At 48.9% G+C, this 20,448-nt stretch overlaps 3 protein-coding genes across 5 annotated transcripts in view; all 3 read left to right on the forward strand.

Annotated features, from left to right (window-relative positions):
- The window catches only part of vps13c (vacuolar protein sorting 13 homolog C), a 49,946-nt gene extending 46,276 nt beyond the window's left edge, over positions 1-3,670 (forward strand). For 2 of the 3 annotated variants that reach the window (XM_086070429.1, XM_086070430.1), the window contains 5 exons: positions 1,837-1,951; positions 2,618-2,709; positions 2,795-2,918; positions 3,006-3,080; positions 3,171-3,670. In XM_086070429.1, the coding sequence (XP_085926555.1) occupies positions 1,837-1,951; positions 2,618-2,709; positions 2,795-2,918; positions 3,006-3,080; positions 3,171-3,272 (508 nt within the window). In that variant the 3' untranslated portion in view covers positions 3,273-3,670. Of the gene's footprint in view, positions 1-1,836; positions 1,952-2,333; positions 2,465-2,617; positions 2,710-2,794; positions 2,919-3,005; positions 3,081-3,170 lie in introns of those variants that run through there. The other variant, XM_086070431.1, reaches the window with a different exon arrangement.
- A 3,361-nt stretch (positions 3,671-7,031) lies between these two features.
- LOC147176517 (uncharacterized) lies at positions 7,032-13,707 on the forward strand. Its single transcript, XM_086072211.1, has 8 exons — positions 7,032-7,447; positions 8,074-8,265; positions 9,515-9,702; positions 9,794-9,917; positions 10,628-10,756; positions 11,919-12,002; positions 12,121-12,293; positions 12,560-13,707. The coding sequence occupies exons 1-8, from the start codon at positions 7,289-7,291 to the stop codon at positions 13,674-13,676; spliced, it is 2,166 nt and encodes a 721-aa protein (XP_085928337.1). The 5' UTR covers positions 7,032-7,288; the 3' UTR covers positions 13,677-13,707.
- Positions 13,708-14,245: 538 nt separating this feature from the next.
- agrp (agouti related neuropeptide) lies at positions 14,246-19,648 on the forward strand. The gene is made up of 5 exons (XM_086072212.1): positions 14,246-14,341; positions 17,894-18,128; positions 18,439-18,583; positions 19,247-19,368; positions 19,450-19,648. Exons 1-5 carry the CDS (start codon positions 14,334-14,336, stop codon positions 19,624-19,626), a joined length of 687 nt encoding a protein of 228 aa, XP_085928338.1. The 5' UTR covers positions 14,246-14,333; the 3' UTR covers positions 19,627-19,648.
- Positions 19,649-20,448: the final 800 nt, after the last annotated feature.

Genomic DNA, 20,448 nt, shown 5'->3' on the forward strand with positions numbered 1-20,448 from the left:
TTTTTTCTCGTCGTCGTTGGCTTTTTGTTTCAAATGTATTCGAAAAGCGCTCACCACACACTTTATATACTTTTCTCGTCGAGGCATTTACATTTGCTCACATTTCTCTCAACGTTCAAACCTTCATAAATGTTTTCAAAATTGGTACATTACTGTAAAAAAAAATCAGCGAAACGTGACCCACGTTCTAGCGAGGCAACACTCGACATGCATTTTTTCGCGTCCAAATGAAGCAAAATTGCAGCAATGAGCAACAAACGCGATCATCCAGTTGAACGCGCCACAGAAAGACAAAAAGGACATTTGGACCGCAACTACTTCGGTCGCTTATCATGTCCTTCGTCAAAACACAAACATTGCAGCCTCTTTTCTTCATATTTCATAATATGATAATAATAACAACGCGTCCGATTGATGTCGGCAGTTGCGCTCGTAAGTTTTACACACCAAAGGTATTCTATACTTGTGAGCCCAAGTGTGTGGTGATAAAAATGCTCAATGCCCATAAAATAGTTTTGCTATTTTCAGAGGTTGAGTCAAATGTTCGTTTTGTCAAATGTAGCATTTTTGTGTTGCTTAGCTTAGCTTAGCTTTTGTGCGCTTGCGCTCAGAAGTTGACATGGCGTCCGCCGGGATGATGTCGACTTACGAGCGCAACTGTATTTGAAATGAGATTTGGGATCGAACAAGCACGTCTTGAAGTGCACTTGACAGTTTTGTTTTCATATTTTGGAAGATCCACTAGTTTTTGTCTTCCGCAGTCAAAAAGGAGTTGAAAGTGGAACAAAGACGATGTTCTTGAGTTAAGTTCGTTCTCTGCATAGAAGACGTACTTTCAAGTACTTTCAAGTTGCTTTATTAAGTCGAGCGACCGCGTCACGGGCTGTCCTGGTCCCGATGGAGGCGTTAGCGTTAGCGCTAGCGTTTTGGGCGAAGGTGCGATTGTATTCTTCTGCTGTGCTGACTAATGTTCATTTGTTCTGCTTTTGTGTCGTTGAGCTCCCGTGTGACTTTTCTTTCTTTCTTTCTTTCTTTCTTTCTTTTCTTTTTTGTTGTTGCTGTGTGAGTATTTGACATGTTAAGCTTCCATGCGCTTAACATGTTACGCTTCATGTTCGGCGTCTTGGCTCGTCACCCGCATCATCAGCAAATGTCTTGTCACGCGTGTTCTCATGTCACATTCGTATGACTCGTGCATGTGACGTAAGCTGACGCACGGTAAGTTCATCACATGACCACCACGCCCACAAATAAGCCCCTCCCCCTGCTCCCAGCGGCATTTTGTGTTGATTGACCAAACTGGAAACTTGCATGAGACACCAAAGGGACTACAAACATGGCGTCCGACTCCAAATCCATAAACCCGAACCGGGATTCCGAACCTGGCTCGGACGACAAACACGAGAGACCGCAAGACCCAATCAGGGCGGCGGAAATGTCTTTGGACTACAAACATGGCGGAGAAGCTGCACAAGCCTGATGACGTTTGCGTTAGCGAGGTTGCTGCTGTTGCAGCCGGCTGCTGATTGGTGGATGTCTGCGTGCATGCGTGCGTGCATGTGCACGCTCCGTGCTGATTGGCTGACTGGCTGACGGGCTTGCGTCCGGTCACAGGCTCTTAGTTTGATCGGTTTACACAAAAAAAAGAAATACAATCAATCAATCAATCATGTGACTGTGTGCCTGTTCCACGCTGCCCCTAGAGGTCAAATCAGGTGAGACGCTCGTTGCAGCGGCAGGAGCAGCCCGCAACGCTCGTCCGCGTCGTCGTCGTCACGCCATCAAAACCTTTCATTGGTTGGACTAATTGTGTGTGCGTGTGTTTCCGCGCATCAGGGTGGCGGAGTCCACAGAAGGCGTGAGTAAACTTCGTCCGGTTCGACTGATCCGAGAGGACGGAATCATTCGACCCTACGACCTGACGGAATCGCAAGGCTTTGACCTTTTCCAGGTGACCGCCTAAAGTTATCTTTATTGATATAAATGTCTTCAAATTGTCCTCCAAATGTCCCAAACGCGACTTGTTTGTTAGCAAATCATGAGAAACGCCATCGACGGGCTAACAAAGCTAGCATGAGCGCTGCTTTACTTTGAAGGCGTTTCGAGTAGCAACACAAGCAGACCACAAAACTGCCTTCAAGTCTGCTAGCTCAATGCTAACGCAGAAATGCTATTGAGTGGCTAATGAAACTAGCATCAAGATTGCTTTTTGCACTTTGTGCTGCTCGCTTCTTCTTCGTCTTCTTCTTCTTCGTCTTCTTCTTCTTCTTCTTGTTTGTTGTTGAGCTGAAGTTAACGCGTTTGTTTCTCTTTTGTGTTTGCTTGACATGCAGCCTGATGAGGACTAAAAAGGATGCTTGGACGTTTTCTTCTTTTTCCTTCCAAGATGTCGACCACTTGCATGTCTTTTGCTTTCTTTACTTCCTTCTTTAAATGCTTTATTAAAAAACATCTTTATAAATGAGTGTTGTGATATTTTTTTTTAATTAGTTTAGCTTGCAATCACCTTTGGTAGCGTCAAGAAAGTGTTTCGAGGAACAACAAACTGACTTTGTGTGCGTGTGCGTGCGTGTGTGTGACTTTTGTGACTTTTGTGACTTTGTGTTTGCGGCGCCAGCGTTCGGAGCTGAAGCAGCTGGAAGGCGAAGTCTTCCGAGATCAGTGCCCGTACCCGGGACACAGGAAGACCAACATCATCATCACGAACAGGTGCGCGACCCTTAAACACGCGCACCCCCGCCAAGATCCCGTGTGTCTTCCCGCTGACGTGCGCGTGTGCGTGTGTGTTGCGTAGGCGGGTTGTGTGCGTGAAGGAGTTGGACTTTGTGGGCCACTTCAGCAAAGACTGGGAATGTTTGTTCGAAAACGCGTACGCCGCCCCCAACGTCAGCGGGAGTCGGCTCAACATCTACTGCAAGGTAACGCCAGGGTTGCGGCGCCGGCGACGCGTGACGACGTCGTCATCGCGTGACGACGTCGTCATCGCGTGACGTCGTGTTTTTCAGGAGCAGCACAAGTTGAAACTTCCCACGAAAGAGTCGATTCGCAGCATCGAGCTGCGAGATGAAAAGACGGCTCAGGTACTTTGCGCGCACGCACGCACGCACGCACGTGCGCGCCACTTGAGCGCGCGCGTCCGCATCTAACGTGCGCGTCCTCCCCATCCTCAGAGGTTGCTGGCGGCCATCTTGGACGCGCAAGCGGCTCACCGGCAACGCGGCATGAGCAGACAAAAGTCGCAGCGCTTCCTGAAGGCGAGCGGCAAGCCGTGATGTCACTTCCTGTCACACCAGCTCGCTTTGGACCGCACACGTGATCGCAAGTCGCAGGTTGATTTGAACATTTTTTCTCTCCCGCCACAAAAGAAGTTCAAAATGATTTCTTTGTGAATTGAATCGAGCTGACAAGTCGAACGCATCACGTGACGGCCGACGCCATTTTGTTTTCGGAGGCTCGTAATCGCTTGCTCTGATTTTTGTTCTTATTTTTGGGCAGCTGACGAATGTTGCTGCTGAGGTTTGTCGAACTTATTTGCAGCTTTGATTGCTTTTGTGCGCACGCGAAGCTTTCGTGACGCGAGTGCGAATCCCAATTCAATTGTTTGTATTCATCTCAGGCCAAATGTTTTTGTTCACGTTTCAATAAAAGCCATTAAAGAGTCGAGCAAAAACGGAGCCAAAATTGTGTTCTTTGTTGCCAACGACGACGACGCACGTGTTTTCCCCAATGTGGCCATTTTGGGTTTGATTGGTGACCAAAGACGTCCGAATGTTGACCTTCCTCCATATTCTCAACTTTGACCTCCATTTGAATAATTTGTCTTCTTCTCATGCCAAAAAAAGTCGTACTAACAACAAACCCCAGCTTTTCTATGCAAATGAGGACTTGTGTTGTGTGACTAATTGAAAAGTCCAAATCAAATCTGAAGTCCTGAAAACACGGACAGCTCCAAAGTTGTCTGAGCTGGACGACATTGTGTTGTCCAGGTCTTTGGTCTTTCCTCCCGACATGGTTTCAATTCTGCCAGTCGGGAGCTCTCCTCTCGAGTCGCTTCTGGCCGCCTTCTTTTTTTTTTTGCGTCCGTGCACTTTGGCTGGAGTTGAAGTCTTTCGTCTCTCCGGCTTGCAGTCCGTCTTATTGGCAAGGCTCGATGCTCAGACTTTGGTTTTATAAGACGCTTTTCAAGACCCGCGTCCCAGCGAGGTCATTTTCTCTGTCTTAGTTGATATCCTTTAGACTGAGGATCTTTTTTTTTTTTCCTCCTCTACAAGAATACCAACACTCGGTCTAACACACGCAGTGTTAGACTGCTCGTCATGCGAGACTTTTGCTGGGCATGGAAATAAATAAATTATAAACCAACAATAAAAAAATAAAATTAAAAAAAATTAATAAAGAAATAAATAAAAATATGTGTATAAATGTTTTTAAAGGAGGATCTAAATGATGACGCGCACGCACGCACGCACGCATCCTCCGTCCAGGCTCGGTTCGATTGTGATCGAGGCTCTTCGGATTCAGTCGCACCGGCCAGGTCCAGTTTGCGGCGATTCGGATCAAGTCTCCGTTCTGGGCTGGACCTTTTGGACCCGAGTCCGTTTGTGGCCTCAAGACTCGCTTTTGTCTTCCGTGCTGTTCAGCCCGACCCGACCCGACACCACGTCTTATTGGTTGGTCCTGTGAAGATGGCATGAGAACTTTGACCCGTTCTTTTATCTTGAATTCTGGCCACGCTCCTCAAACCAAGCAAGCGATCGCGTCTTCTCGCTTGAATGATTTGCTGCCATCGCAGAAAGACGAAGATTTGCGCCTTATCTGCTGAATGCGGAAGAAGGACTCATCTATTCAAAATAGTCTCTACTCTTATACTGTCTAGGCTCGGCCTCGTGTGTTGCAGATCGATAGAAAGGCGCCGCGTCACGGCGACGGCCTCGCTCAAGTCGCCGACTATCGACTCATTCGGAGACAGACCGATCCTGCGCTGCAAAAAGGACAGGAGGGGAAAAAAATAGAGTACGATGAGAAAATGATTATTTCCGTTAGGCAAAATGATCTTCCAACAACAAGCAAAAGTGACTTCCATTGACCTGCAAGCCTGGAATTGAACCCACAAGCTCCCAGTCTGAGGGCAGACGCGCGACCACTAGGCCACTGCGCTGCTCGTGAATGTGCTGGAAAAAGGAACAAAAGCACAAAGTGAGAAGAAACGCTAACAATAAAACGCTACTTTGCACTTTTGTCTGATTGTTCTTATGAGATGATGCAAAGTCTTCCGACTTGCGAACATCCAGTCGAGGGCGTCCATGTTGTTTCGCTCTTCAAATGTTGGTTCGAAGCTTCGCAGTCCTTCAAACTGCCGGCGGACGCGAATTCCGGCAGGAAAGAAGCACGATCTGAAGTCAAAATCCTCGTTGGAGCAAAAGAAGTACATTTTGCTTCATTCGAAGAAATCTGATCTTACTGATATTTTTATGGAAGCGAGTTTTTGAAGCGTGCGTCTCACGTTGACGGTTCGATCGCTGGCGAGCGGCGTCGCGTTGGCCATCGGGAACTTCAAAACGGATCCGACTCGACTTGAGCGCGGGTTCGCGTCCGTCCGCGTCCTCAAACCGCGGGACGCCTTCGGGAACATTTGTCAAGCTAAAGAGCGAGAAAATGAAGTCCGAGCGGGAAAAAACCCAAAAAGGCCAGCGAGCGCCAAACGTTTGTTGCGCGTCGTCCAAAACACGGGCCGATGCGGCGCCGCAGCCCGCGGGCGCCGCCGCCGCCGGACGACATCGCCAGCCGGCGACGTCATCAGTGGCGGATGACGTCGCCGGTGCACCTTGATGACATCTGGCAACTTTGATGGCGGCGTGTGAAACAAGGGAAACCTTCTCACCTGACAAAGATTTCCAAGTGTGTGTTTTTTTTCTAATACAAACAAGCCCAATGTTGCGTGTTCGCCAGCGGACGTGTTCTCGCTGTCCTGGAGCGCGCCGCCGCCGTCCTCTGCCGTCCCGCCCTCTACTGCGCTGTCGTCCTCCCAAAATCCTCCACACATGACACAGGTAAGAAATTCAAATGCGGTCCGAATCCAACTGGGACGATCCTGGACGTAGACCGGCTGTGGTCGGGGTCCGTTTGTGTGTGGGGTCCCGGGGTCCCCCCCCCACCCTGGCTTATCCCCCCTCTCTGGTCTTGCACTCTGATCTAGTCTGTGGACTCTCGAGGGTCCTTAGTCAGCGTTTCGCTTGCAATTCGGGTCTGCAATGAACGAGCCTGAAATGTCTCAACCTCCACAAAAGGTACAAAAGACTCCATCTTGTTTCCCGACTCAGGACGATGATGTCACGTGGTTGGACTCTTTTCTCTGGTCTCGATTCTGTCCTACGCTAGAAGCAATCCACCCGGATAGTTTCTTTTGCTGGGCTTCGGTACTGTCTGGGTCGGATTCTATCCTCGGGTCCATCCTTTGGGTGAGGTCAAGGTTCACCAATTGTGCTCCCCGAAGTCCTGCAGGTTTTCGACGTGTCCGCCTCCCAACGCAGCCGATACTCCAGAATGGACATCAGTCATGCTGACGGGAGCAAACGTCTGAAGACCTGCAGGACTCCGGACCTCGAGGACCAGAATTGGTGAACCCTGAGTTGAGGAAATGGTCTTCATTCTGGACTCGGTGTTACAGTCTGCACTGGGCTAGGTTCCAGCCTACGGACTAGTGCACGGGTCAGGGTCTAGCCTATGTAGACTTGATTGTAATTGCTGTGTTAGGTCCCATCATGAAGTCCCTCGACTTTCTAGGCTAGTCTGTCCAGCTGAGATTCTAGTCTGGACTCGGTTCCATCTTCTACTCGTCAGGTTGCCGTTTATCCAGTGAATGGAAGGATTCCGTTATCTGGTCTCGGGTCTATCCCTTGTCTTCGTGGCTATCCTGTGGATCGGGTCCGGTCGTATCACCTGCTGAACTGGTCTTTATTTTGGGCCAGGTTCCAGCCTATGGACTAGGACTAATGCACAGGTCAGGGTCTAGCCTGTGGACTGGATTGTCACCGCGGTGGACTCGGTTCCATCTTCTACTCTTCAGGTTGCTCGCCGTTGTCCCAATGAACGCGGGGCCTATTTGTGGGGCGAGGGTCTCGTCTTTGGCCTCGGTGCGCTCCTCTGCTCTGGTTTCTGGTTTCCGCGGTCGGTCCAGGTTCGGCGCGCGCATGTTCCCGCGGGCCCTGCAGTGACCTTTGCGCAGTCTGCGTTCTCTGCATGTTCTTCAGCGTGTTCTTCCGAGGAGGACTCCCACGATCTGGCAGAGATGGAAGGTTCCGTCGTGGAGAGCAAAACCAGTTTTTACCACATCCACAAGCTTCTGGACCGAGGAACCAGCAGCCACGTGTTCAAGTGTAAGAACTTGAACACCGCCAAGGACGTGGCCCTCAAAGTCCACAAGAACTACGCGCTGTTTGAAAACGAGGTGGGTCATGTCCAGTCCGCCATTTTGTTTCTTCCTTCCAACCTCAAAAGAAAATCAACGCAAACAACATTTGTCCGTTCCAAATAAGCCCCAAATGTCTTCTTGTCATTTTGGACGAGAGAATTGAAAAGAACCAAACGCTCCTTTTGTCGACTTTTGCTCAACGCCATCTTTGAATTGTTTTGCTTTTTGTTTTCAAACTCGCTCCGTTTTTTGCACTCGTTTTCTTCCAATTTGAAAATGTGCAGCAAAAAATGCAGGCAGAAAAGACCAGTGAAGAAAGTGATTGCGTTTGGCGCCACCTAGAGGTGGAGGGGGGCTCACTCAAGTCAAATGTTTCCTCAAATAACATTTACCGATTGTCAAAAATAATTGACGGAAGGCGGAATCAACACAACTGTCACCTTTTTTTCGATGAACGCCATTTCTGGAGACATTTGTGACATCGTGCTGTCGTTTTTCAATTTTATTTCAAAAGATTGGAATTGATGCAGGAAGACTTGTGACGTTCCAAAAATACAAAAATGCGTTTTCAATTTCCATTTTTTTTGCAAGCCCAAAAAGAAGAAACGCGATGTTGCCTTTGACCTCTGCGCCTTTCGGCCCCGCGCCGTTGCCGCGTTCAGATCGAGATGCAGGAGATCGTGAGCGTGCTGGACCCGGACAAGAAGAGCATCGTGGAGTTCATCGAGACCTTCACCTTCAACCGGCACCCGTGTCTGGTCTTTGAGCTCCTGGACACCAACTTGTTCAGCATGGTTCTGGACAAGAAATGGAAGACCTTCTCGCCCAACGACATCCGACCCGTCGCCCAACAGGTAGACCCCAGAGGTGGGTGCAGGGGCGACTCCGATCACGCCCTTTCAGGACTCGGGACCGCGACCCGACTCCGCATTCAGCGGACTTGATTCGACTCCCGAGGATCTGCTCGAGTCGTAAAAGAATCTGTTAGCGACCCACGCGCAAATATTTGCTACAAAAGTCCAAGCGGAACCAATTCAGACCCAAGAAGTCCCGCTTTGTTCTTCAGAATATTTTCTGCAATATTGGGAAAACCTTTTTGGCTCGCGTTGAGTCGCAACTGATGTGAAAATTCGTTTCCTGGCAAGTCGTCCTCGATGGTGAGAAAATGAAGCGACCGGTCGCCTTCCGCGCTGCATCGCATGCAGCAAATGAAGCGACCGGTCGCCTTCCGCGCTGCATCGCATGCAGCAAATGAAGCGACCGGTCGCCTTCCGCGCTGCATCGCATGCAGCAAATGAAGCGACCGGTCGCCTTCCGCGCTGCATCGCATGCAGCAAATGAAGTCGGCGCTGGTCCGCTGACAAAAACAAGCGGCCGGCCGGCGGCTTCAGTGCGTTTGGATAAAAGTAGTGATCGGCCGCACTTCCTTGGTACAGCAAATTTGGACGATTTGCCTCAACACAAGCAATCGCTTGAAATTGACGGGGTGCGTTCGACGTGATGAAAACAACATTTGAAATCAATACAACACGTGAAGGCGAGGCTTCGAAGAGCCACGAGAACAAGAGCACAAAACCCAACATGGCGTCCTTATGACTTTCATTTCATGACAGCACTTTTGAAATCGGACATTCAACTGCAGCATCGAACCTCGTTGACTTCAACGTTTCCTTACGTTTCATTTCAGAGCGTGAATTTGAATTCCATAATTATGAAAAGTGACCTCCAGAAAAATTGAATAAGAAAGAACTTGAGTGACAAAACGCAAAAGTCAAGCCTGACGCGCTCGAAGACTGACAAACGGCGAAACTTGACATTTGGGGGGGAAAGCGCGACGTTTGGGCGACGTGACAAAACGCCGCCTTCGATGGCGATGCAAACGATATTTCGGCGTCTGACGAAGATCACGTGAAGAAAACGAGATCAAACGCAAACGCGACAATCGGACGCGCTCGTCTCAACGCCACGTTTGCCGACGTTTGCCGCTCGGATGCCGGCGAGCCGCGCGAACGGACGCCGTTGACCTTTTGCTTTGATTTCCGAGCGCATTCCGGCAGCGCGCCGGCCACGCCCCCATTGTGACGCCGACGCGTTTGCGTTCAGCTTCTGACGGCGTTCGAGGGCCTGAAGAGCATCGGCGTGATCCACACGGACCTCAAGTCGGACAACATCATGCTGGTGGATCACGGCGCCGCCCCCTTCCGGGTCAAGCTCATCGACTTCGGACTCTCCATCTGCACGGTGGACGCGCCGCTCAGCTACGGCGTGGCGCTGCAGCCCATGGGCAACAGGTGGGCGCTCGCACGTAAGCCCGCCCCTTTTGCGCCTCTCCGCGCGTGATAACGGCCTTTCGATGGGCGGGGCCGCTGCCGACCCCCGCAGGGCGCCGGAAGTGGCCTTGGGTCTCCCGTTCTCCGAGGCCATCGACATGTGGTCTCTGGGCTGCGTGCTGTCCTTCCTCTACTTGGGCAACTACCTGTTCTTGGCCAACTCCAACTACAACATGGTACGTCCTCTTCGTCCTCTTCGTCCTCTTCGTCCTCTTCGTCCTCTTCGTCCTCTTCGCTCGCGCTCGCGCCCGCGCACACGCACACGCATTCTTCCCTCATCGCCGTTCCAGCGCGGCTGCTTTTTCCATTTGAATTCCATTCACAAGAGCTCAGTTCGATTTTTTTTTTTCCAATTCGAAGTGATTTCGTTCGTTGACGAAAAGCGTCCGCGTTCGAATCACTTCAGTGCGACGCAAACGTTGACATCGGCGTACTTTCATCATTCAAATTCGATCTTTGTAAATATAAATGAAAAAGATTCTCAAGCGTCTTCAAGCGTCATAAATGTAAGAAAATGAGAATTTGGCCTGAATTTATGGGAGAAATAATCGATTCATGGTTTTGTTCAAAAAAGGCTCAAAAATAACCGTTAAATTCAATATGGATTATTTGTTGTTGTTTTGTAACTTGACTTTGCCCCCCCAAAAAAACGGACATTTCCACTAGGGGGCACCCTTGCGCTTTGCTGCTGACGTCAAAACCGACAAGATGAAGACGCCAACAGGCGACCAATCAGACAGCTTTTCCTTATCAAGTGAAAGAAAACCGATCGCTCCACATGTGGAATATTTTTCTATACGAAAGGCCAAAAAAATTGCAATTTGGCTCACGCGGCGTTTCGTGGGAGCCAAACGAGCATCTCGAGATCCGTTGTGATGTTTTCCAGTTGCGGAGCATGATCGAGGTGGTGGGTCGCATTCCCGATCATCTCCTGACCGCCAGCAAGAACACGCACAAATACTTCAAAAGGAGCGACAAAGGCAACGATGGAGATCATCCAAAATGGCGGCTGATGGTAAGAAAGATGGCGTCGCGGAGCCGAAACATCCGTCGGCTCCGTTTCAAACTGCCGCCGTCCGTCCGGCGCACGCTCGCAAAACAAGGAAGTCGAGCGAGAGGAAAAGTCACTTTGCCAAAACGTTTGGACGGAGCACGCACGCACGCACGCACGCACGCACGCACGCACGCACGCACGCACGCACGCACGCACGCAATTATTAGAGTTTTGGAATTTACTTGTGCGCAATATTTAATACACACGATGGCAATATTAAAAAAGTAACAGCGTTGCGTTTGGGCTGAATTCCATGAAAAGCCGGCAAGACGTTGGCGCCGTTAAGAGGCCAAAAGTCCGGCCGGCAAAATTGTCGCCTCAAAGTGACGTCATCGGAAGGTGCTTTTCGATTGGCCGCTGATGGATGACATCACTTTCAAGCGTCCTGAACTTAAATTCACATTTCGAAGAAACGCCGAACGCTCGTGTGTTCAACTCATGAAGACATTTTCACGGTAGTTCTAGTTTGTTAGTTTTTGTTTTAAAAGCATTTTCGTTTTTATTTTAATTTCATTTCCAAAAATGTCTTTTGAATTTCAGTTTTAGCTGAAGCTGCAATATGGAACTTCAAAATAGCTTTTTTATTGGATGACTGAAACATCTTCTAATCAGCTGTTCGCAATGCAAGCAAGTCTGCGGCCAAGACTTTTTAGACTGGATTCGGGTTCGAATTTCCCGCGTTCTGTCTGCGAAGTGCAGTTTCGTGATTTTTGTCAGCAGGTGGCAGTAGTGATTGGAAACGGAATATTCCACGTTGCGTCGCTTGAACGACACGTGCTGGCCACTCAAGTGACCAAGGTCCGAGCGTCCGAACGGGACCGAGGTCCGAGCGGGACCGAGGTCCGAGCGTCCTCACTGATTTGAAAGCACTCGCCGCCAATCATTCCACGTTAACAGCGCCGCCGAGTTGCAAAACAAAACTCCTGACACTTCGTCGGCAATCCAACATGTCCGCCTGCCGCACGTATTTCATGAGCGTCAAAGTTCTTGTTGACAGATCAACGCTCGTTTTCCAACTGGCGGCTTTTGCAGCGCATTACTTTCCTGCCGCGTTCAGAGAAATTGTCACTAAAGGAAAAAGGTCCATTTCGTCCATTTGCTGACGAGCACTTTTTGTTTGCAGACGGAGCGAGAGTACCAGGACAAAACTGGAGTTCGGCCCGAATCGCTGCCCTGGTCCTTCAAGTGTCTGGATGACCTGGTCAAAGTAAGCGCCGGCCTCATGCTAAATGCTAATGCTAATCAGGATGAGGTCCCACCCCCCCGCCGGGATCCCCACCGGACGTATTCAGCGCTCGGGTCTTTTCTGCCCCGCCCCCCCGCAGTTGAAGCCGGAAGTGAGCGAGCCGTTGGAGTTTGAGGATCGGAAGGCGTTCGTGGACCTCCTCAAGCGTCTCCTGCAAATGGACCCCGAACGCAGGATCACACCCGAGGACGCGCTCAAGCATCCCTTCCTCACCATGAGCCACCTCAGCGAGCACAAGGTCACCAGCTTGTAGTAAGTCGCCCGCCGCCGCAACCCAACGCCGGAACCCAACGCCGGTGCCGCTGGCCCCACCTTGTGGCACACCTTGACCAAGTGTGACCAACATTTAAAAAAAAAAATTTTTTTTTTAAATGTGCTAGTTTTTAAATATTCGTATATTTATTTAAATTCATGTAATTAATTATTTAAATAATAAATCTGACACATATATATATATATATATATATGTGTTTTTTATATATTAGTAAGTTCTAAGTTTGATGTTTGTGTCCTTTCAGTGTGATTGACAGCTTTGATAAAATGAAGTTCTGCCCAACGGCCGTGTTGGAGGAGGACGAGCAGGACCGTCAGTCCAATTCGGCTCAAACCCTCAAGTCAAGGAACTGGCGTCAACGCTTCTGCGGCTTCCTCGGCCCCAGCAGGACCGCGGACGTCGCGGCCACGCCGCCGAGTACCCGCCGTGCGGACGAGGAGCCTCCTGCTCGGGGTCAAGAGGTCAAACCCAAGACCTGGTGGCAGAAATTGTGTCAGTTGTTCCGAGGCAACAAGAAGCCGCTTGCAGCGAGTCCACGTAGTCCTCGAGTCGAACCCGAGAAGACCCGCTGGTATAAAAGTCTCTTCTTGCGCATGAATCGGATCGGACCGGAAGCCAAACGCGTTCCCCTCCGGCCCGGAAGTGTCCCCACGCGGGTCTGGACTCAGCCAGATCGGGACCGCCGTTGTCCGCCTGACAAGTCGCTGCAGACGGAACGCCGCGACGGACTCCAGGAAGACGTTCTGTCGCGACGGAACAAGTCCACGCAGATCAACAACTTGTCGCGAGTCAAAGACGAGCGCTCGCTCGGCGCCAACGAGTGGCCGCGAGCCGAGCCGCGCTCGTCGGGAGCCGACCGGGACCGCTCGTCGCCGGCTCGCCGCCGCTCGTCGGGAGCCAACCGGGAGCCGTCGTCGCGACTTCAAGATGACAAAAGGTGGCGGGCCGATGACAAGTCGTCACGTGCCAAGGACGACAGGCCGCCGCCGCCGCCGCCGCCGGTCGGCAAAATCGCACGAGCTCACCCGCCGCCGACGCACGCCAACAAGTCACGAGTCAAACACGACGTTCCGCCGCCGCCGGCAAACAAGCGAGTTCACAACGACAAGTGGTCACACGTCAACAAGTTGCTGCGAGTGAAACGCGACGACGCGAAGTCGCGAGGTAAGAAGGACGCCGCGTCGCGGCCCGGCAAGTCGGCGCGAGTTCAAACGGACGAGCCGGCGCGGGTTTACAAGTTGCGGGTGAAAACGGACGAGTCGCCGTCGCTTCACAAGTGGCAAGTTCAAAAGCACGAGTCGGCGCGAGCCAACAGGTCGCGAGTCAATCGCGACAAGTCGGCACCCGTTGACGTCCGGTGACGTGATGACGTGATGAGAGCCACCTGACCTTTGACCTCAACTACCTCAACTCACTGTTTACCTTTCAACGTGACTACCTCGCGTATCGCTCAACATGGCTGCCAACGTCACAATGTGACAAACGCCCGTTTTCAGTCTTTGGATTCTTTTCTTCAAACGTCGCGGCCGTCGTGCGGCGGAACCGGGACGTGATTGCCGTGGGCGCCCGTTGTGCAATTCCTTGAAGAGTTTTTTTCATGGCTGCAAACGTCCAATAAAACACAAGATTGTTGCTTTGCACTTTCCAGAGTTGAAAAATGGCCCCTTTTTGTTTGTTTGTTGGTTTAAAAACATTTAAGATTTCTTTCCTCCTTACAAAAGAACAAAGAAAAAACTGAAAACAAAAGCAAAAACCAAACGAGACAGCAACAGCCGTCCTTGTCCTCAAATTCAAACATTTGCACACAAAGCAAAAAAAGAAAGAAAACGTGCCAAGCATTCATCCGATAACATGCCCATCGTGAGAACCTGATTTGGGTGAAAAGGGGGAGGGGCCTCTGTCAAGTCACAACCACCAAATCTTGCCAGTTTACAATCGGGCCGAACCGCTATTTGACATGGTTTAGAAAACCATTTCAATATTTCAGACCAAATTATATTCAGTCCAGGGAACAACAAATGTGCGAGTAAGTGAGCCTTCAGCAGTACCGGGGATTTATTATAGTTTGGGAATTTTCATTTTCGTGATCATTTTGAGGTTGTTTTTAAATGTAAGTTTGTTTTCAGGGTGGTTCTGTCCGGTTCCGTTGTTTTTCAAATGTGTGTTACTTGCGCGCAGAAGTGGCACATCCACGTCCAGAGAGTCGAAACGCTGCCACAGTTGATGCTAGCTAGCTAGCTAGCTAGCTCCCGAGCAGGTAAACGTGCACCATGTAAGCTAGCCAGGGAACTCGCTAGCTAGCTGGCGAGCTAACACCAAATGGACCTCTGCTTGTGCGCAATATTTAATAATCGTGAGAAAGCGATTCATTGGGTGGCGAGCGTCGCATTTGCTGGTCGCCTCGGAGCGACGTCATCCGAAGGCGCTTTCCTATTGGCTGCTGCTCGATGACGTCACGTGTGTGCGACGCTTTCAAACGTCCTTATTCCGGAAATAAATCCGCTTGAAATCATTCAAAATCATCCCGAAAGGTGCATTAAAATAGTGACTAAAACCAAAAACATGTTTGCTATAATTATGCTTCATTTTAGTTCGCTTTGTAAACATAACATGTCATTTTTGTTTTTATTTTATTTCGTTAACAAAATCGTTTTTTTTTTTAAATTTGTTTTCGTGAACTAAAATAACCCTGAGCAGAACGTTTATCACACAAAGGAGACCGATTGAAAAATGTGACTTAGTCTGGATTATAATTATAATGAATCCTCTGTAAAAGTGAGTTCATAAAAGATGTTTGCATGCTAATCGGTCCCTCCCACAATCGGAAACATCAACCTTTGAATTTACAGTCCAGGCTTCTGTAAACGTCGTACGCAGTAGCGACGTTTTAATCAAATGTCTTTTCCAAACTGAGCTGGCTGGCGTTTGGGGTCCGCTCGTAGTTCGGACCCTGACGTGAGCGCCCACCTCCGTTTGTCACATGACTAAGGACTTGATAGAAGAAAACAATTATTACAATTATTATTATTATTCACACAAATAAATTTGTGATTTTCAGATCCACAATTGACACTTGAAATGATTGATTGATTTTCTTTGTGCATTTTTGACTCGTGCAAGTCGTCAAACGTGCGTCTGGATGGTCGCGCACGCGCATTTATTTTTGAGACCGTCACGCCGTCTTCAGATACTCGCGTCTAAGGTCCGTTCCTCTGCCGTCCACAAGGAGGCAGTAGTCAGGTTTACATACAATTGCTGTGATTTTTCAAGCCAATGCTGAAAATGCCCAAAACGGACGTGCGACTTCCATCTGTTGTTTTGCGAATACAGACTGAAGACTCAAGTTGTCTTTCAATGTCCAATTTGAAACGAGAAACTGCCGGTTCCGTTCAATGGACGGAGGAGGAACGGGCCGTGTGAGACAATATCTCCAAACCGCGCAACATTTGTCTCAAAAATCAATGCGCGTGCGCGACCGTCCACAAACGGACATTGTGTTCTTTTGAGCGGCTGCGGGTTCGGAGAGCTCGGAACATATTGCAGTTTTTGAAGAAAGTCCAAAGAGGAGGCTGTGGCAGCAATGGAGTCTGGAAGTGATCAAAGAACGGATAAGCAATGCGGCCGTGGTCTGAAGAGCGCGAGAGTCGAGAGGACGAGGGACGGAAACGTGCAAGGTTGCGGAAGACGGACGTTTTTGTCATCTTGATTTATGGAATGTGTCCATAATGATAGCAAGGTTGCGGATGAAGGCGGTGATCATGTGACCATCGATTGGGAAGCACAAGTTCTGAAGAGACGCAAGGAGAGATTTGGGTCCTATGATGAGGAGTTGTGTTTTATTGCGCTTTAGTTTGACAAGGTTTTTTTTTTTTTTTTTTCGGTAAGTCTGCGGTTGCTTACGGTGGAGAGGATGACGGCGGTCGCGGATTTAGTGGAGAGACGTTTAGTCGAGTGTCGCGGCATAACAATCAAACCGTAGACCATGATGGTGAAGGATTTGACCGAGGGGGAGCATGTAAATGGCAAACAGGAGGGGGCCGAGTACAGAACCTTGGGGGACTCCATAAATGACGTAGGATTTGGAAGTGTTCCTACCAACTCCTCCCACCCAGGACCAAGACCCGCACAGTGGGGGACCGGACCGGGCCTTTTGCTCTGCTGCTCCACGCCTGTGGAATGCCTTGCCCAAGAACCCCAGGGCAACCTCAGGCAACCTCAGGGCAACCTCAGACTACTGATAGTTTTGAAAATGGATTTTAATTGAATTATTATAGTAGCACTTTGAGATCTCTGGTGGATGTAAAGTGCGTTACAAATAAAATCCGTGATTATTATTATTGTGCCAATTTTGTGATTGGCAAAATGATGAGTTCATCTTCGTTCTCGTTCTTGTCTCAATGAATGGCTTCTACTTTAGTTTTTGTTTCACGTTTGTCTGAAATGTTTTCTTTGGTGCCGAAAACGATCGCGGCCGTAAATTGTAAAGGAAGATGGCGCGATTAATTGTGTCCAATGCTGCCGAAAGGTCAAGAAGGAGGAGCAGCCATTTTGTGTGAATCTTTTTGAGACAAATCGCTCCCCGTACAAAATTGTTGTTGGACGGACAAGACATCAAAAGAAAGACAGAAAAAACAATCCTTGATATGAACTGGAAGATACGACCGCGTCGTTGGGGACGCCATCTTTGTTTCCGCCTCTGTGGAAACAAATGCGCCTTCTTTTGTTGACTGTTTTGCTTGGATGGCGTCACGTGACCGAGATGAGAATTCGACGGCCGCGTGGACGGACGGATGCATTTTGTCCTCCCCGTCCAGCGGCGTCCTTTTTTTGTTGCCGATGGTTGTTGTTGTTGTTGTGACTTTATTAGAAGCCATTTCCTTTGACACGATTCCATTAGCGCCACGCGCAGCCGTTGTGATGTCATCAGCGGGCGCCGCTGATGAAGCTAATGTTCTCCAAATGAGGCGCATTAAAGAAAACCACAACGTCGTGGAGCTGGTGAGCGGGAAAGCTTTGTTGCCGTGGCGACGGGACGCTTCCGTGCGCGCGGAACGCCGAGCGGCCAAAACGCAAGCCGAGCGGACGCCGAAGCTCGACAGAAACAGAAAAACACTTTCAGCATATTAATGTTATTAACGCTCGTCAAAGAGAATATGATTTCTCAGAAAAACAACAAAACGAGACAGATTGCACATTTAATCTTGAAAACAACAAAATAATCTGACTTCATCTTTAAAAAAAACAACATACTTTTGTACTTGAGATATTTTTTCTTGATATAAAAAAAAAAGATGCCTTTTAGACTCGTTTTGTCTTAGAAACGGTCAACTTTAGTTTTTTCCTTGGGGAGGAAAAAAAACAAAAATAAGGAAACAAGCCGAGATCGAATCTACACAAAAACTAATTGTGACGATTACAAACAATAGTTAACCTTTTAAGTACAATATATTGAAATAAATGTTCCTCTATTCATGTTTAGAAAACTTGTATGGAGTACTTAAGTAACTTTTAGGAAGTATTTGAGTACATCGATACACGAGTCGGCGACACGGCAACAACAACAAACGTTTTTTTCCAGGCGCGTCAAAAGTTTGAGAACAGCTGCGCCTGATTGGCGTTGCGTCATCGCATTGGGGGCAAACCGGCCGATTGGATGGCGAGCGTTCGGCGAGCGTTCATTTGTCGGCTTAAGCCGCGTAAGCGGTTGCCTTGGCAACGCGCGCTCCATCCGGATGACAAATAAGACGCGCGCTCCGGCGACATCCCGACGCCAGCCACGCAAGACCGGCGCACACGTCCGCCGTCGCTCGCAGGTGAGTGGCCGCCACACGCACGCAGATTTCCTCAACGGCGAAATACCAACGACAATTTGACGTCTTAAGCTCGACCTTTTGGCACTTTTTTTTATTATGCGTTCAATTTGAACACTCCACATTGAAGCAGTTCAAAGGTCAGGGCTCTTTGTACTCATTGATGGAGCATATATGATGTTGAAAAATCTTTAGCAAATATTACCTTTAAAAAAATAATAATAATTTCCCCGCAAGCCAATTTTATGTGAGGTTGGACTTTTTGGGCCCCAAAACCAACAAACGGGTCCAAAAGGTTTTGTTGTGTGTTCAGTTGTTCAGGATGCGGGTGGGCATGGCGCCGTCCCGCCGCTACTGGTTCCTTTGCCTGCTCGTTGTCTCGTCGGCAACCTTGCTCCGCCCGCGCGACCCCCGCGACCCCCGCCATCTTCAGCTGGACGCCGAATGGTCGCCACTCGGTGAGAAATTTTGCTTGTGAATGTTTTTTGGTCGACTTTCGGGAATACTCATAGTTTTTAACAAACAAAGAAAAAAACGACGATGTACAAGTAAGGCATTTTTTTAAAGTTACAATGTAAGGTTTCTTTTTAAAAAGATGACCATAGTAAGGCATTTGTTTGTTTCCTTTAAACGATCATGTATATAGTCAGGCTTTTTTTTTTTTTTTAAACCATTTGCATAGTTTGACATTTAAAAAAACAAAAAAAATGACCATGTAAAGCGTTTTGTTTTCTTTTTATGACTGCATATTGTAAGGTTGCTTATTTTGTTGTAAGTGACCATGCATAAAATGTGTTTGTTTTTTAAACGATGTCTAGTTTAAAAGAAAAAGTCAAAACGGACGTTTATAGGAAAGCTTTTGTTCACATTTTTTTTAACGACCGTCTCGACCATCAGTATTTTTTTTTCCTGTTTTCCGTCTCACTTTGAAGGATTTTTGCTCAAGTTGAACAAACTAAAGTCACTTGACTGAAGCACAACAATTTATGGTGATTGTTTATTGAAGATGCAGATTTGAAACGGATCAATACTACGAACGCCGCCGCCGCCCCCCCCCCCCTTTGGAATGTTGCTATGCCACTGGAATACTTTTTTTCTTCTTTTCTTTCGTCCTCCCACAGAGAGAAGCCGTGACACCGAAACTCGGCACAAACTGGCGCGCGGGTTCGACCGGGCGGACGACGGCGACGGTGACGATGACGACCGTGGGGACTTTCTGATGGAGGCGGAGTCCTATGACCAGGTGAGCGTAGCCTCACGCCAGCTCCAAAAGGAACCAAATGTTGTTTTTCTTTTTCTTTGTGCGTCCCGCATGTCCACGCAGGACGCGTCCGCGTTGCGCGCCTTGCGCTCGGCCCGCCGCTGCATCCGGCACCAGCAGTCGTGTTTGGGCTTGGCGCTGCCCTGCTGCGACGCCTGCGACACCTGCTACTGCCGCTTCTTCAACGCCATCTGCTACTGCCGCCGCGTCGGACACGCCTGCCCGTCCGCGCGCACCTGACCCATTGACCCATTGACCCGTCAACACGACCCTTCCTCTTCTTCGTCTTCTGCTTTTTGCATCCATGTTGGTTTGTATGTGCTTGAAATAAAGGAAGTCATCAGTTTGTCTTCTCTTCAAGTATCAATGTCGCCTCCCTGACAGCAGGGGGCAGTGCCGGAAGGACTCACCATAAGTCGCCCTAAGACCTGCGCATTTATTGGTAACTACGATAAACCTGACCCGCGTTGGTGGCATATCACGTGACCACGTAACGATTACCAGCGCATAAATCTCCGACTATGTATTGCGAATGAAAATGTTTTAAAACGCTACTTTTGTTGTACATAATTTAAACTGAAACGCATGAATGCTTTCCATGGTACATTCACCGCTTTGATTCTCGCGTTTGCACTGTCGCTCGCGCCATGTTTTTTTTTCATACTCGCAACGAATTGTGGTCTATATCAACGCGCATGAGTGACCGTCGGCGTTCATGACTTTTCAGAGTGCATTGTGGGTCATTTGGAGCGCCCTCCGTGTTCGCTCACTGGACATTCGGACGCCACTACAAAATGGCGCGACCCCTCAGGAGGGCACTATAATGGGAGTAGCGCGCACATTCGGACGCAGCCCTGAACTCTGATCACTTGAACTTGTCAATATTTGTTTTCTTCCGTTGTAGAAAACAGTGAAAGATGAATTTCAACTTGCTGCTATTGCTAATCATAAGAATAAGGGTAATCAGTTCTGTGCAACTTTATTTATAAAGCACTTTTTAAACAACAACCATCCATCGTTACATACCAAGTACTGCATTGGGTAAAGAAATTAGACATACAA

Source organism: Leptonotus elevatus, chromosome 3 (assembly GCF_054856555.1).
Source record: "Leptonotus elevatus isolate MCC_2025b chromosome 3, RoL_Lele_1.0, whole genome shotgun sequence".
NCBI classification, from domain to species: domain Eukaryota; kingdom Metazoa; phylum Chordata; class Actinopteri; order Syngnathiformes; family Syngnathidae; genus Leptonotus; species Leptonotus elevatus.

Excerpts from the sequence above, each read along its gene's own strand:
- agrp (XM_086072212.1), top strand. Across the intron at positions 18,129-18,438 it reads ACGTCCGCCGTCGCTCGCAG|TTGTTCAGGATGCGGGTGGG; the intron begins GTGAGTGGCCGC and ends TTGTGTGTTCAG. Across the intron at positions 19,369-19,449 it reads AGGCGGAGTCCTATGACCAG|GACGCGTCCGCGTTGCGCGC; the intron begins GTGAGCGTAGCC and ends ATGTCCACGCAG.
- LOC147176517 (XM_086072211.1), top strand. The coding sequence starts at position 7,289 with ATGGAAGGTTCCGTCGTGGAGAGCAAAACCAGTTTTTACCACATCCAC. Across the intron at positions 7,448-8,073 it reads ACGCGCTGTTTGAAAACGAG|ATCGAGATGCAGGAGATCGT; the intron begins GTGGGTCATGTC and ends TGCCGCGTTCAG. Across the intron at positions 9,918-10,627 it reads CCAACTCCAACTACAACATG|TTGCGGAGCATGATCGAGGT; the intron begins GTACGTCCTCTT and ends GATGTTTTCCAG.